The 17,779-nt window shown below is 38.9% G+C and overlaps 1 protein-coding gene across 1 annotated transcript; it reads right to left on the minus strand.

Annotated features, from left to right (window-relative positions):
* Nucleotides 1-1,796: 1,796 nt before the first annotated feature.
* LOC125260256 (alpha-2,8-sialyltransferase 8E-like) lies at nucleotides 1,797-14,737 on the minus strand. Its single transcript, XM_048178531.1, has 7 exons — nucleotides 14,628-14,737; nucleotides 10,336-10,416; nucleotides 10,166-10,252; nucleotides 5,401-5,545; nucleotides 4,967-5,079; nucleotides 4,782-4,865; nucleotides 1,797-2,449 (listed from the first exon to the last, which is right to left on the minus strand). The coding sequence occupies exons 1-7, from the start codon at nucleotides 14,732-14,734 to the stop codon at nucleotides 1,957-1,959; spliced, it is 1,110 nt and encodes a 369-aa protein (XP_048034488.1). The 5' UTR covers nucleotides 14,735-14,737; the 3' UTR covers nucleotides 1,797-1,956.
* Nucleotides 14,738-17,779: the final 3,042 nt, after the last annotated feature.

Below are 17,779 nucleotides of genomic sequence, written 5' to 3' on the forward strand. Positions count from 1 at the left end.
ATTGATATCAGGTCTGTAACATGATTAGCTATAAAAATGATGTCTTAGTGAGGCAGAGTCTCTCAGAATTAAAGATGGGCAGAGCTGTGAAAGAGTGTGTAAAAAGATTGTGGAAAACAATGTTCCTCAACGTCAAATTGCAAATCTCATCATCTACAGTGCATAACATCATCAAAAGATTCAGAGAAACTGGAGAAATCTCTGTGCGTAAGGGACAAGGCCGAAGACCTTTATTGGATGCCCGTGGTCTTTGGGTCGTCAGACGACACTGCATCACTCATCGGCATGATTGTGTCAGTGACATTACTAAATGGACCCAGGAATACTTCCAGAAACCACTGTCGGTAAATGCAATCCGCCGTGCCATCTGCAGATGCCAATTAAAGCTCTATCATGCAAAAAGGAAGCCAAATGTGAACATGATCCAGAAGCGCCATCGTGTCCTGTGGGCCAAGGCTCATTTAAGATGGACTGTTTCAAAGTGAGTGTTCAATGGTCAGACGAGTTTAAATTTGACATTCTTGTTGGAAATCACGGACGCTGTGTCCTAAAGAGGAGGGAGACCTTCCAGCGTGTTATCAGCGTTCAGTTCAAAAGCTTGCATGTTTTGAAAGGCACTATAAATGCTGAAAGGTGTATAAAGGTTTTAGAGCAACATATGCTCCCCTCCAGATGACTTCTATTTCAGGGAAAGCCTTGTGTATTTCAGCAGGACAATGCAAAACCACATACTGCAGCTATTACAACAGCATGGCTTCATTGTAGAAGAGTCCGGGTGCTGAATTGGCCTGCCTGCAGTCCAAATCTTTCACCTTATAGAGGAAAATACGTCAAAGACGACCACAAACTCTTCAGCAGCTGGAAACCTATATCAGGCAAGAATGGCACCAAATTCCAACACCAAAACTCCAGAAACTCATAACCTCGATGCCCAGACGTCTTCAAACTGTTTTGAAAAGAAGAGGAGATGCTACACCATGGTAAACACGCCCCCGTGCCAACTATTTTGAGACCTGTAGCAGACATCAAATTTGAAATGAGCTCATTTTGTGTAGAAAATTGAAAAATTTCTCAGTTTAAACATTTGTTATGTTACCGAAGTTCTATTGTGAATAAAATATTGGCTCATGTGATTTTAAAGTCTTTCAGTTTTCATTTCATTCAAATTTAAAAAACGTCCCAACTTTTCTGGAATTCAGGTTGTATATTAAATTATTATGGGATCTCCTTCAATGCTTTCAGAAGCTTTACTTTTTAAAATAATTTTGTTTCTATATTTTTTAAATATATTTCCATATTAACATATTTTAATGACAATATATTTATTTAACTAAATTAATTCTTTTATTTGTCAAAATAAACAGAAAACAGTACAGACTTTGCTAAAGTGATTCTTTTGAACAAGTATTAACTTGACATTATTAAAAACATATTATTTTAGCTCAAGTATTTGTATCAATACTGTGAGTCTCTTGCCCCATGCTGGTTTTACCCCATGTGTCTGTGGGGTAAAAGGCCCCCCGCGCCACCTCATATATTATGATTTATTTTCATAAACATAACATGTTGCTCCATATATATATATATATATATATATATATATATATATATATATATATATATATTTTATGCAATCATACACTGTGGGTGTAGTGAAAAGTAAATTTTTCTTTAGGTGTGTCTTTAGCCCCACTGTACCCTATATATGATCTATATAAAATCTGGGGTTCCCACTCTCATTCCTGGAGCCTCCCCAACACTGCATGTTTTCATTTATCCCTTAATCAAACACACCTGCTCTTTAGTCGAGACTCCAAGACCTGAAATGGGTGTGTCAGACAAAGAAAAATGTGCAGTGTTGGGGAGGCTCCAGAAATGTGTTTGGGAACCCCTGGTATAGATGATTGAATGTTTGTTTGCTTCGGTGTTGCCACCCCTCACAGTCCTCGTGCCACACTATAAATGATTTTCTAGATCCGCCCCTGGTGAGGAGCAGGGCTGCAGGTGTAGTGTCAGCGCCCCCTGGCTGTGGAGCTGCAGTAGTCGCACAAACTCCTCCGGCATCTTGTGCATGTGGCGGCTCGCCGTCACCTGGTCGTAATAATGGTATGGAACCGGACGCTCCTGCAGGTTGCTGCCGAATGGCCAGAATCCATAAACGTGCACGTGCTCACACAGTTCCAGCGCCGTGCTGATTAACATAAACCCCGTGGAGAGCCGCACCTCCTGCAGGCCACGCCCCTTCCAGAAACGGTCCAGCGTCTGCAGGTAAGAGGGGCTGAAGAACACCACCGGCTGCTGAGGTCTGATTGGCTGGAGGACTTTGAGAGTTTTGATTGATACAGACGTGCAGAACGTGTAGGCAAAGGCGGGCATAATGAGGGTGCTGTTTCCGTACACACTGACCCGCTCCACCAACGGATCTGGATTCTTCTCCAGGTTTTTGTATCTACAGACACACAGTTTTTAAGAAACACTATCAATTTAGACCAATCAATTTACAACAATGTTTTATAAATGGAGTTAACTAGTTAACTGAAGTTCGGAAACGGGGCCACGCCTCAACCAATCAAGTTCCTCCACACTAAACTCACTCATCCATGTCTTTATGGACCTTTCTTTGTGCACTGGTGCACAGTCATGTTGGAACAGGAAGGGGTTAGGGTTAGGGAACATGAAATTGTCCAAAATATCTTGGTATGCTGAAGCATTAAGAGTTCCTTTCACTGGAACTAAGGGTTCAAGCCCAACCCCTGAAAAACAACCCCACACCATAATCCACCAAACTTTACACTTGGCACAATGCAGTCAGGCAAGTACCGTTCTCCTGGAACCACCAAACCCAGACTCGTCCATCGGATTTCCAGATAGAGAAGCGTGATTGGTCACTCCAGAGAACACGTCTCCACTGCTCTAGAGTCCAGTGACGGCGTGCTTTACACCACTGCATCCAACGCTTTGCATTGCACTTGGTGATGTAAGGTTTGGATGCAGCTGCTCAGCCATGGAAACCCATTCCATGAAGCTCTCTACACACTGTTCTTGAGCTAATCTGAAGGCCACATGAAGTTTGGAGGTCTGTAGCTATTGACTCTGCAGAAAGTTGGTGACTTCTGCGCACTGTGAGCCTCAGCATGTGCTGACCCCACTCTGTGATTTTACGTGTCCTACCACTTCATGCCTGAGTTGCTATTGTTCCCAATTGCTTTCACTTTGTTATGATACCACTAACAGTTGACCGTGGAATATTTAGTAGTGAAGAAATTTCACGAATGGACTTATTGCACAGGTGGGAACCTATCATGGTACCACACTTGAATTCATAACAATATCAATGAGCTCTGTCAAGGCACGCCTAACTCAGCTCTTCCCAATCTTTGGGGGTCCTAATCACTCAGCCTACTTTACCTAAGATGATGCCTCCACCACCAGATGCCCGGTTCAACCTGATTACCATCCCTTTCCCCCTTCTTCTTCATGCTCTCCCTATTTATCCCTAACTTTCTTTAGTAAATAATTCTCCAACATTTATGGTTGTGGAGTGGTCCTTGCTCGTGAAGCTGACATTAAAGGTCAAGTAATAATGAACAATGATTATAGCATTTAATAATCTTGTTTAATATTTCTACATACATACATACAGTTGCAAGAAAAAGTATGTGAACCATTTGCAGAATCTGTGAATAATTTTAACAAAATAAAGGAGATCATACAAATTGCATGTTATTTTTTTATTTAGTACTGTCCTGAGTAAGATATTTTACATAAAAGATGTTTACATATAATCCACAAGACAAAAAAATAGCTGAATTTATTAAAGTAACCTCATTCATAAGTATGTGAACCCGTGATTCTCAATACTGTGTGTGGTTACCTGATGATCCACGACTGTTTTTATGTTTTGTGATGGTTGTTCATGAGTCTCTTGTTTGTTCTGAGCAGTTAAACTGAGCTCTGTTCTTCAGAAAAATCCTCCAGCTCCTGCAGATTCATCAGTTTTCCAGCATCTTCTGCATATTTGAACCCTTTCCAGCAGTGACTGAATGATTTTGAGATTCATCTTTTCACACTGAGGACAACTGAGGGACTCAAACTCAACTATTAAAAAAGGTTCAAACATTCTCTGATGCTCCAGAAGCAAACACGATGCATTAAGAGTCGGGGGTGAAGATTTTTTCTTATTTTGTTTAAATATAAATTTTTTTTCATTTAGTACTGCCCATCGGAACCAACAGAAGATACTTTCATGTTTCCCGGAAGACAAATTAAATACAATTTACCTTGATCTTCAAATTCCAAATGTTTTTACCCCCCGTCTATTGTATTATCTCCTTTATTTTGTTAAAATAATTCACATTTTCACAGATTCTGCAAGTGGTTCACATACTTTTTCTTGCAACTGTAACTGTTGTTATTTTGAAAATGAATTAGTATGGTAATATTAGATTATGCATGCCAAACAAAGAGAAATGCATTTTGCATATATTAAATCAAGCCTATTTTAGGAATATTACTGTAATCCAAAAAAATGTTTAGGACACAAGATGGCAGTAGTTAGCAGACTGGTTTCCCAGCGTTCCATTTTCATCATAACCACAGAGTATAAATTATATACTCTCTATAAGAAATTTTCAATGACCTGAATGTAGTTAACTGAATCTGAATTATTTTCATTTGGAAACTGAGTATATAGGGATGCCAGTAATGGCCAATGAATGTGTTTTTGAGTAAAGCTGTAGTTAGTTATGATTTTATTTAGAACTAGAAATGTGTGTGTGAACACTGACCGAATCTGACTGGGGTTGACTGTTATCAGATCCGTCTTCATCCCAACATCACTGTCATTAACCGCTGCCAAATTAAACCTGAAAGAGAGAGAAAACATCATATTAACAGGAAGGATGGATGAATCCTGACGGATGTGTTGTGGTCAGTGAGGGAGCAAGGAATGATGGGATGCGTTTACCGTATGACGAAGTCTGCGCTGTCAATCTCACGTCCACAGCTGCTGTTTTTCAAAATCCCAGCACTGCCGACCACAGCACACCGACCCAGACGCCGACCGGACCAGGGGATGTCCTGCACACACACACACACACGTTTTCATGTTTTATAGGGACTTTCCATAGACTTGATGATTTTTGTACTGTACAAACTGTATATTCTCTCCCCTACCCTAAATCTACCCATCACAGAAAATGTTCTGCATTTTTACATGTTCAGAAAACATTGCTTAGTATGATTTATAAGCCGTTTTCCTCATGGGGGCCAAAAAATGCCCCACAAGGACAAGAATATTGCCATCTTTGTGGGGACATTTTGCCATGCATGCTCACACACACACACCCACACCCACACACACACACACACACACACACACACACACACACACACACACACCTCGGGCAGCATACTGTGAAGTTCTGCAGTCATTTTGTATGTTTTTGTTGTGCTTGTTTCATATTCGATGGTTTGATTGTCGGCTGTGTTGCGTTTGGTGAGGATGAATGTTCCTGTGGCGTTACAACAAAACTGCAGCCTGACTCTGTCATGAACACACACAGAGAGAGAAGAGTTTATGAGGATTCATGTCACATGAGCAGCTTTATCAGTGTAATCTCTGTGAAAATGACCACTTTAGTATTCAAAGGTAGATTTATTGTTTGAACAGTTTTTAACAGCTTGTCTCTTTAAACTCTGTGACTCTGAACAATAATGACATGTTTTTTAGAAAGCTGCCACATTAGAGTTTTTCACAACTGCAAAGACACATTTCTTGAAACCTTCACGCATTTTCTCACAAAATTGAATACAAAGCCAAATCTTCAAAGTACATTCACAAAACCCCTGACTCTTCTAGCAAAATAAAACAATGGGCTCAAAACCATTTCACCTGTTCTCAAAATCAAACAATGCTTTCAGATAAAACACACATCAGTCAATATACACTGATCAGGCATGACATTATGAGCACAGACAGGTGAAGTGAATAACACTGATCATCTGTTAGTGGGTGGATATATTAGGCAGCAAGTGAACATTTTGTCCTCAAAGTTGATGTGTTAGAAGCAGGAAAAATGGGCAAGTGTAAGGATTTGAGCGAGTTTGACAAGAGTCAAATTGTGATGGATCTCCAAAACTGCAGCTCTTGTGGGGTGTTCCCGGTCTGCAGTGGTCAGTATCTATCAAAAGTGCTCCAAGGAAGGAACAGTGGAGAACCGGAGACAGGGTCATGGGCGGCCGAGGCTCATTGAAGGCTGGCCCGTGTGGTTCGATCCAACAGACGAGCTCCTGTAGCTCAAACTGCTCCAGAAGTTAATGCTGGTTCTGATAGAAAGGTGTCAGAATACACAGTGCATCAGTTTGTTGCATATGGAGCTGCATAGCTGCAGACCAGTCAGGGTGCCCATGCTGATCCCTGTCCACCGCCGAAAGAGCCAACAGTGGACACGTGAGCATCAGAACTGGAGCAATGGAAGAGGCACTACTTTAGGCACTACATCCAAAAAAGGAGAACAGCATCCAGAGAATGAGGTTACAAAAAAAAAAAAAGTATATTGTATACAGTAAATTAAATAAAAGTATAGTGATCTAATATCTTATATAGTAATTGCAAATATTAAAGAGAAAATATTCTATACTCTATGTATGTTAAGTGCTGCTATGTATTATCCAAGGAACAAAGAACGGGACTGTCATGTTTATGGACTTTCAGTTTGTTTTCATCAGTTTTCTTTGTTCTTAGTTTGTCTGTCTTGACCTAGTTTCTCAGTTCGTTCGATTAGTCATTTCATTCACCTGTTGTCATTTAAAACTCATTTCACTGGTGTATAAATACTTCATGTTTGGTTCAGTTCTTTGTCGGTCATCGTCTATGTTAGTCATGTTTAAGACACTTAGGCAGATGCACACCACCTGAGGTGCAGGTCACAGGTAGTAAGTCTTTATGGAAGAGATATGACCACACACTCACTTGAAAATATTTTACTTCATTGTACCAATAAAGTTAAATATTTGCAAGTTAGTGTGTGGTCCATGAAACTAAACCAAAACAGAATTACACTTTACATTAGTCCCCCCTCCCGTGCCATAATACAGCTGAGGAGGGAGGGTAGGGGCTATGGCGGTGAAAGTAGAGCAGGCGAAGGGCAGGAAGCCAGGGGAAATGACAGAGGGAGAGACCAGGGTGGCGATGACGGTGGGAGGAGACAGGAGCAGGAGTAGCCAGGCGGGGACCCAGAGCGCAGCCAGGAGAATGGCCCACGGCAGAGTCGAGGAAGGGAGGAACCATGGTGGAGGCTTGGCTGTTGACACCAGGGGGACGATGGACAGAGATGGAGGCAATGGAAGTGGAGCCCTACACACAGATAAAGAGCCAGCGAGAGCGGGCAACACCGATGGTCCTGGAGGCCGAGCCGCAGTGACGAGTGTCCGAGGTGGAGCCAGTGTGCCTGAGGACTGAGGTGGAGCAAGGGTGCCTGAGGACCATGGTGGAGCCGGAGGAAAAGCGAAGGGGTGAAGAGATGAAGCGCAGAGGATGGCTCGAAAGTCTGTGGTGCAGGCAAGAAGTCCGGAGGGATGAGGGAGCCTGGTGGAGCTGCAAGGACAATGGTATCTGGTGGAGCGGAGGAAGGGAAGAGCCAAGAGGGAGCCGACATGTCAACGGGCCAAGGTGGAGTGATGGGATCAACAACTGGAGGTGGAGCCGGGGGATCCACTTGCCAAATCCACACAGTTGAGTGGTGTCAGTTGAGAAGCCTAGGGGATGAATGGAACCAGCGAAGGTGGGGCTGAGGAACCGGCTGTGAAAGAGGAGGCTGGGCGGAGGGAGGCTCGGTGAGAAATCTGTAGATGCAGGAGACTTTGAGCTGGGCAGAACCAGTGGAGATAGGATAATCAAAGAGCATCCTCTTCCAAATCATCATAAAACTGTCCAGAGATCAGGCACAACTCATTCTCAGTGGCAGGGGTGTGGGCGGGTCTTCCCTCCATGCCCTTGTACTCCACGAGCAACCGGAAAATGTAACTTCCTCATGTACCTGGTCAGACTCCATCTAGTGCACGGGCTCCAGGACAAAGAGGGCCTTCAGCAGTGGCTCGGGCTCCATGGCGGACTGGGCTCTGGATCTGTAGAGTGACTGGTGGGATCTTCCTCTGTAGCACAGACAGTGAATGAAGACCCACAGTTCACCAGCACTCACTCCATAAACTCAGCAAATGTCCTTCGGGAAGAGACTTCAGGCAGGTGTGCCTTAATTCGCTCATTCAGGCTGGCATGAAAAAAAAAAACACATTAGGGAAATGTGTGAGGCCCACCAGATCTAAAAAGTATTGTGTGGTCCTCAATGTCACGATTTTCCTCCTCTAAACAGAGGTCCACTATTCTACGTGCTGCCAGATCCAGCCTTGAAAACACTAAACACTTTGTTCTTTCTCGTCCTCATCCTCTTACACGTATACTTCCTCCTCTCACTCTCAGATCTGAACTAGCTTATATTTTATGTAGTTGGTTTGATCACATCATTAGAAATGTGATCATTTACTATCTATACCAGTATCGGGTCACTACGATTCTGCGCTTGTGTACTCATACTTATTTAAATGCTCTGATACCAACAACTGATACCACACAGTGTGTACAGTACAGTGCTTGTGACAAAGAAATCCACAGGCAACATAGCAGAATGGATATATCAGAGAAGGATGTCTATGAAATAAATGTACAGAATTAATAGAATGTCTAACAAATTAAATATTTACGCCTATATAGCTGCTGTGCGCCAGCTGATTAACAAAACCTGGAGTGAATTGAGTGCGCGTCGACAAATCTAAGCGAATCACCAACGAATTAAGCTTTCACACCAAATGCAAAACGATTGATTTCCTTCAGCTAATTCACGCCTGCACAATAGGCTGCGCTGACCGAGAATATATTTTTGCTCATGTATGTCACGTGCCGTGGTGGATAAACACTCACGATGAGGAGGAATGCAGAAAGGAAGACTTTAATAATAGTCCAGGAAACACCATCAAACACAAACGTACAATACTGACATATACTTAGACGAGAACCGACAAAGACTAAGAGACAACACAGGGAATACAGGGCAAACGAGGCTAATTAATAGGACACAGCCGGGACTAATGAACTCAATCAAGGTAACCAAGGAAACAAACTAGTGGCTGGAAAACTAGAAATCATTTTAAACCAACCTGAAAAGCACTACTTCTTTATCTTTGTTCTATTGCATTTATTTGCGCGATTTGTAACTGTATTAGTTGTTCTTATTTTATTACTGACTGTTTACTTCAACAATGTTTTAAATTTACATTAATAATGCTAGTAGTTTTTGCTGTAGTATCAAAAATGTAATAGAGAATTGTGATGTTTCACTAGTATCTAAACATCTGACCCAACTGGAGGAAATATATATTTTGCTAAACAAATTAAATTGACGAATATGATTCATATTCTTTCGGTTTATCTACCTAATATATTTAATATTTTCAAATGCAGTTACAATACAGGTATCGGTATCAGCGAGTACCAAAAATCAAAGTGTCAGTATTGGGCTCGTTGTAGAAAAAAGTGGTATCGGTGCATCCCTACTATAAGTGTTTGCATTGTAGTTATGCGCATGTCTTCTTATCGGATAAAAAAATATATGTATACTGAGCAATGCACATTTTTTTTAGAATGTACGTGCATCCTGGCGTTTCCATCTGGTGTTTTTTTATGCGATATTCCAAAATTTGCACAAAAATAGCTGGTTGGAAACAGCTATTGGCATGTAACATCACAAACACAGATATTTCAGAACAAACCACATTTGGGAGTTTCTAAAACAAAAAACAGTATCAAACTGTTATCCTAAAATACCAAATGTTTTATGAAATGATTATGGTTTCACACATAACATCTATCTGCACCGCGGTGTTGCTCAACAACTTTTCATCTGCATATAAAGATAAAGAGATGAAGACACTAAAGGAATGTGCAACTGAACATGCAAGTTGATTATGGTACCAAGGATCATCAGTATGATTCCCGGGCAATTCATCAACTTGAGAAAATATAAACCTTGAATGCAATCCAAGTCAATTTTGGATAATAAGTGCCTGACAAATGCATAAGCGTGAATGTAAAGATGTTAAAGACACAAACCTGTTTAACTCACGCTCAGTTTGGTTTGATTTGTACGGGCAGCTCAAGAAATCTGACAGCTCCTGCGTGAAACTCTTGAAATTTATACTGAGAGGGAAACAAAGACATTTAATTAAATAGTCAGTTCTCTGAAACATCAGGATCACTGGTTGATCTTCATTTTCACGCACCTTTTGGCCGGTTTGATAATGGAAAACTTGTGCCTGAGTTTTGCACAGTGCAGCTGCTGAAGCGTCTCTGTCATCGCATCTCTGAACGAAAAAAAAAAAAAAACAAGTAATTTTTTGTCAACGTGATCAAAACTGCTGCTAAACCTGTCGCACACAATCTACTTTATTCTAGTTGCTCCTGTAGTTGTTCTGTCTTATGAGTTCTTCCTCACTCTTGAAAATAAAGAACAATTTCTGCTAGAACATTTCAATGAAAAATTATAACCCTAAATCTTCCATGAAATCAGATGATCGTTGATCCAGGAAACAGCAAGACTATTATAAACTACAACTTTAATAAAAAAAACTAAACTTCTACTCTAATAAAAAACATCAAAGCCGCTGGTGAATATCTGTGCACTTTTTTTTTCATACATTTTTTCCTTGTTCCAGAAGCCGTTTCACTCGAATCGCAACTTCCGTTTCATAGAAACAAACTTCTTAACAGAAAAACTCAAGCACAAGGTGTTTGATATATTAGGGGTCAGATCTAAAACTAATAAATTAATAAAAGAATCTCTCTTTTTTTCACCCCAAATTGAATTATATTATCGCTAAGTCTGTACATAATATTTAGGCCCGGTTTGGGGCTATAGCAAACCGGGCTCCCTTCATAGTAGCCTATCTTGGTGCCACAATGTGTTCTACCACAAAAATAATTAATATTTAAACAAAAAAAAAAAAAAAGAAATCTTCAACGCACAGAGATAAAATGAGTAGACTATATATAAATATAGCATAAATATGAGGTCAAAGCAAACTTGTTTCCAGAAACAGCAACGAATTTTGAGCACAACTACCTTAAGGAGTTTAATTTAAATAGTTTTATAAGAAGGTCTTCTTTCTGACTTTAGAAGAGGTGAATCATCAATGGAGAAAAATTCAGCCCATCCACCCTCAGGTTTCCCCATTAATGTTTTGCTGATGTTACGGCCTTTAAATGAGCAATATCACACGAGTAGCCATGCAATATGGCTGTATATCAGCACAGCCATAGACAATCTTTTATATACAGTTGCAAGAAAAAGTATGTGAACCACTTGCAGAATCTGTGAAAATGTGAATAATTTTAACAAAATAAAGGAGATCATACAAAATGCATGTTTTTTTTTTTTCTTTTAATTTAGTACTGTCCTGAGTTAGATATTTTACATAAAAGATGTTTACATAAAATCCACAAGACAAAAAAATAGCTGAATTTATTAAAATAACCCATTCATAAGTATGTGAACCATTGATTCTCAATACTGTGTGTGGTTACCTGATGATCCACGACTGTTTGTGTGTTTTGTGATGGTTGTTCATGAGTCTCTTGTTTGTCCTGAGCAGTTAAACTGAGCTCTGTTCTTCAGAAAAATCCTCCAGCTCCTGCAGATTCTTCAGTTTTCAAGCATCTTTTGCATATTTGAACCCTTTCCAGCAGTGACTGAATGATTTTGAGATCCATCTTTTCACACTGAGGACAACTGAGGGACTCAAACACAACTGTTAAAAAAGGTTCAAACATTCACTGATGCTCCAGAAGGAAACAAGATGCATTAAGAGTCGGTGGGTGAAAACTTTTGGATTCAAATATCAAGGTAAATTGCATTTAATTAGTCTTCCAGGAAACAGTAAAGTATCTTCTGTTGCTTCCGATGGGCAGTACTAAATGAAAAAAATTTGGACATCTTCATTGTGTGCAAAAGTTTTCACCCCCCGACTCTCAATGCATCGTGTTTCCTTCTGGAGCATCAGAGAATGTTTGAACCTTTTTTAATAGTTGTGTTTGAGTCCCTCAGTTGTCCTCAGTGTGAAAACACAGATCTCAAAATCATTCAGTCACTGCTGGAAAGGGTTCAAATATGCAGAAGATGCTGGAAAACTGAAGAATCTGCAGGAGCTGGAGGATTTTTCTGAAGAACAGAGCTCAGTTTAACTGTTCAGGACAAACAAGAGACTCATGAACAACCATCACAAAACACAAAAACAGTCGTGGATCATCAGGTAACCACACACAGTAGTACACAGTAGAGTACTAAATAAAAAATAACATGCATTTTGTATGATCTCCTTTATTTTGTTAAAATTATTCACATTTTCACAGATTCTGCAAGTGATTCACATACTTTTTCTTGCAACTGTATATATATATATATATATATATATATATATATATATATACATACCGTCTAATGAGAAGCTGTTCTCTGTGGGTACACGAGCTCTGAACGGCCACTGACGGCCTGGAGCTCACATCTCCGAAAGCATCAAAACAAGTAAAATAGGTGCTATGATTACATATTTAAAGGATTAGCTCACTTTCAAATGAAAATGACCCCAAGCTTTACTCACCCTCAAGCCATATTAGGTGTATATGACTTTCTTCTTTCTGATGAACACAATCTGAGATATATTAGTAAATATCCTGATGCATCTGAGCTTTATAATGGCAGTGAACGGGAAACAACGAGTATGAGCTGAAGAAAGTGCATCCATCCATCATAATCGTACTCCACACGGCTCCGAGGGGTTAATAAAGGCCTTCTGAAGCGAAGCGATGTGTTTGTGTATAAAAAAAAAATCCAAATTTAACAAGTTATGAAGTAAAATATCTAGCTTCCACCAGACCGCCTTCAAGTTATGAAGAAAGTAAACTGGCATCGGGTCAGTTACACTTTTTCCATAAGTTGAATAGGGAAGGTGTAGGACGTAGCATAAGCTTTTTGAACTGCAAGAGTTTTGAATACGGAAGCTAGATATTATACTTCACAACCACATCGCTTCGATGCCTTTTTTTTTGTTTTTTTGAAAAATGATATTTTATTCATATGTTATGCTATGTCCTCTGTAGTGGACACCAGGACTAAGTTGTTTAAAAAATAACATGGCATGAAATGACATTTATAGGCAAAAACAATGGGATTTTTATTTTTTATTTTTTATTTTTTTGGATCACCAATTAATTTTTAGGCTTCAGTATTGTTTTTAACCAAACTTTGTATAAAGATGATTCTCAACTATGTTATGAAAGATATAATGGAATTGATATACCATTTTACTTTATGCAATATGTGGGTAAAATAGTCATACATGGATTTTCCCATTCAATACGATGCATCTGTACACTGTATCTAATCTGCATATTAATGTGTTCTTGGAGCAACATGCAATGAAAAGAAAGGAATAACGGGAGTAATAATTTGGCAACATTTTCATAATAATATCTAATAATTAATAGGAATATTGATATATAATTTCTTTCCCTATTCACTTGTTATATCTCCTAAAATGCCTGATAAACATGATTTAAGTCCTGGTGTCCTCTACAGAGGTCACGTATGAAATCAATGCCCTCTTTCGTAACAGAAAGTCATATTTTGATTTGAAACCCCATAACATTTTCCTGAGATGTTGATTTAAAACAAAGAATATGAAAATTAATCAGATTTAAATGATAATTACAAAATATTACATATTTCCATAAGAGTGCTAATTTTCATTTTCAGTCATACATAAAGACCAAGAATTTGTTGTTTTCATGGCGAAACCAATAAAAATATGGTATTTCTGCAAAGCCCTGAATGTGCTCTTTACAGGACTTAAAACTGTGACATGTATGATGTCAGAGAAAATCACTAAAATATAATGTCCACTACAGAGGACTGAAGTTTATTCCCGGGTCCCAGGAGGGTGAATAAAGCTTGGGCTAATTTTCAGTTGAAAGTGAACTAATGCTCAAAGGGTCTAAATAACTGCATTCTCGAAAAATACATTTTGTGGCATAAGAGAAGTATTTATAAAAAAAATAATTGGTGGAATTATTTGTGCAGAAACACAGCAAATGTTTAAACCTCATATTTCCACAGCAGTAAATCAAAAGATTTATTTGAAGAGCAGCTAGAGAGTGAAACACCCGAACAAACTAAATAATCGTATCTCTGATTCAGCGCCGATCCAGTTTTGAACAAATTTACTCTCATAACAAATTGAAAACATTTCTATTCTGATTAAAATTATAATGAGGTTTCAACCTAAAAATGACATTTAAATTGTGTGTTTCTTACACTCCTCAATTGAACAACTTCATAATGCAAAATATCATCAATTAGGATAAAAACCCTCACAACCTTAAATCGTATAAACCACAAACTAGTCCTTTGACTTTTTTGGGTACTATGGCCTACTTTAAATCCAGCAACACAGAGCCCGATTAAAATGTATTTAAATAGCGATTATTGAATTACAATTAATAATGAAATAAAAATGTTCACCTGAACGAGTGTGTGTTGGTTGTGTAGTAAAACATCACACACACACCCTGAAAGATGATCAGGACCACCAGCAGCCTGACGATCCAGTGGAGAGACGCCAATGCCATCAGAGAGACTCGTGCATTAGTGTGAGTGTGTGTGCGACTCAGGGGTTAAACACACACACACACACACACATTCAACTCCGCCCCTCTCAAAACTCACTGGGTACACACTGTAAGATTTATAATAGTCCTTTACGATTGCTGTATGTCAGACTGTAGGAACATGATCCTCATGTCACACTGTGGGATCTCAGCTGTCATTAATGTCAGACTGTATGACAGTCAAGGGTGACCACACGTTCCGCAAGTCCCGAAATTGGGAGCTTTGTCCTGCATTCCCGCAAGACAAAAGTAGTGTCCCACATTTCAGTTATGTTTGTATTATTATCTCTGAAATTACAATACCACAGTAAGAAAAATAATAAAAACTGTGACTGGCATTTAAAAATCCATTTGTGCAGCAGTCATGTTTTAACTGTGAAAATACGCTCAGATTTCACACGTGCGTGCTCGAACTTTGTCCTCCTACATGTGCACTTGTGAATCTAGAACTGTCACTAAATATGAATATTTTAGCTATCATAGTTTCAGTTAGGTTCATTCAAGTGTCCCCAGCAATTTCATTCTCTGTTTTAAACAACAGGATTCAACAGGAGTTCATATCTGCTTAATCGTGTTTGCTGCAGAGGGGACAGAGTGGGCATTTTTGTGAGATCAACCTTAGGGATGAACTCCTGGAAACTGTTTGCCATCAACCAATCAGCCACATCTGGGATTTTCCAGTGAATCACCTCTGAGCTCATTCTTATTTTCATTTTTACATAAAATTACCTTTTGTTATCTATGAAAATCTTGTCCATTTATGAACGTAAAACTGAAATTTTTGTTAAACATGGTGCCTTTCAAGGATATCAGGCAATTTATAGAAATGTGAGGAGGTGCAGATGAAACATGCATTAACTGTACTTGCAGTAGAATCTTATCATCTTAGAAAATGTTCATGAATGAACCTCAACTACACACAGGTTCTAATATGAACCCTATTACCGCAACAAAGTTTCTAAAAAGAACTTACAAAAAACCAGTGGACCAACCTGTAAGTTTTTTAGAGCTTCATATTTCCTCTTTGAAGTTTTTTATTGAACTCCAAAGGTTTGATCTCTTCTGAGATTGATAACCCGTTATCTACCTCAGATAGGTTTATCGAGTAGGTAAACGGAAACCCTAAAGAAGATGTTCCACATTATTATTAACCAAGTCACAGTTCTCATGCAATATGGGGAAAAGAAAGATCTTTCTGAAGATGAAAAGCATGAAATTGCGCAGTGTCTTGCAATAAAAGAAATAATAGGCTATTTTGTGAAAACTGAATAGAGATTTTCGAACTGTCAAAAGATTTGTGAGTGATTTAGAGCACAGAAGAACTCAGTCGGATAAGGAAAGTTTCTGCCAAACAAATTAGGGCAGCTGTAAAAGAAAAAAGAAAGAAACGCCACTTTTGAGCAGCAAACAGATATTTGAAGCTTCTGGAGTCTTAAAGGTGCCCAAGAATGCTTTTCACAAGATGTAATATAAGTCTAACGTGTCTCCTGAATGTGACTGTGAAGTTTCAGCTCAAAATACCCCATAGATTTTTTTAAAATAATTTTTTTAACTGCCTATTTTGGGGCATCATTAACTATGCACTGATTTTTTCAGGGCGCCGCCCCTTTAATTCGCGTGCTCATTAGCAACATGCTAACGAAACATTTAGAAAGACAATTTACAAATATCACTAAAAATATCATGATATCATGGATCATGTCAGTTATTATTGCTCCATCTGCCATTTTCGCTGTTGTTCTTGCTTACCTAGTCTGATGATTCAGCTGTGCAGATCCAGATGTTACTGGCTGCCCTTGTCTAATGCCTTTCATAATGTTGGGAACATGGGCTGGCATATGCAAATATTGGGGGCGTACACCCCGACTGTTACGTAACAGTCGGTGTTATGTTGAGATCCGCGTGTTTTCCGGAAGTCTTTTAAACAAATGAGATTTACATAATAAAGAGAAAGCAATGGAGTTTGAAACTCAATGTATGTCTTTTCCATGTACTGAACTCTTGTTATTTAACTATGCCAAGGTAAATTCAAATTTTGAATCTAGGGCACCTTTAAGAACCTCTCCATGCAGGCTGGCAGTCGTGCATACAGTCGCATTTCAGCCACATCTAACCAAAGCTCACAAAGAGAAACGTTTACAGTAGGTGTGATGTATTGGTGTTCATTTCAGCGGTGGAAACGTTAAAGGGTTAGTCGGTAACACTTTACAGTAAGGGTGCACTAATATGCACTAATTCATGCTTAACTAATGCACAGATTTAATGTATGACTCATGAAGAACTAAACCATTAATTAATGATTACAGCATCAGCAACAAGTTTCTATAAGATTAATAGATTACGTAATATATGAATTGTTATTAATTAAATGTGTCATAATGTATTAATTCCTTAATAACATATTTTATTAACTAAAATTGTAAATAAATGTGTTAATTATCCATTATATATATACTCAATACCATTATCGAGTCATGCCGCAACAGCCGTTTACACTGGATATTGCAAATCCATCGCAAGTCCATTTTTCCTTCATAACAGAAGTGACGTTTTGTTGTGTAGTGTTGCCTTGTGCCGCATCCAGTGTAGCATCACTATCACTGATTATAATGGGTTATATTCTCTTTGTCCGGTATAGACACAGTGTTATGAAATAGCAGTGCCTCAAGCTTAACCTGACACTTTCCTGTGCCATGAACAACAAGGTTCTGGATGCAGCAGTTCATCTGGTACAGAGGATTCACAGTTGTAGATGGTTGGAAATTGAAATCCATATATCCATATATTACTTAACAATTAGTTAATAGTCATGTGCCTCAACAAATAAAGTCATAACACAATTTGCAAATCATTAGTTAAAGGATTAGTACACTTTTAAATGAACTTTTCCTGAGTTCATGTCTTTCTTTCTTCAGTCAAAAAGAAATTAAGGTTTTTGATGAAAACATTCCAGGATTATTCTCATTATAGTGGACTTCACTGGCCTCCAGACAGTTGAAGGTCAAA

Source organism: Megalobrama amblycephala, linkage group LG24, assembly GCF_018812025.1.
Source record: "Megalobrama amblycephala isolate DHTTF-2021 linkage group LG24, ASM1881202v1, whole genome shotgun sequence".
NCBI classification, from domain to species: Eukaryota; Metazoa; Chordata; class Actinopteri; order Cypriniformes; family Xenocyprididae; genus Megalobrama; species Megalobrama amblycephala.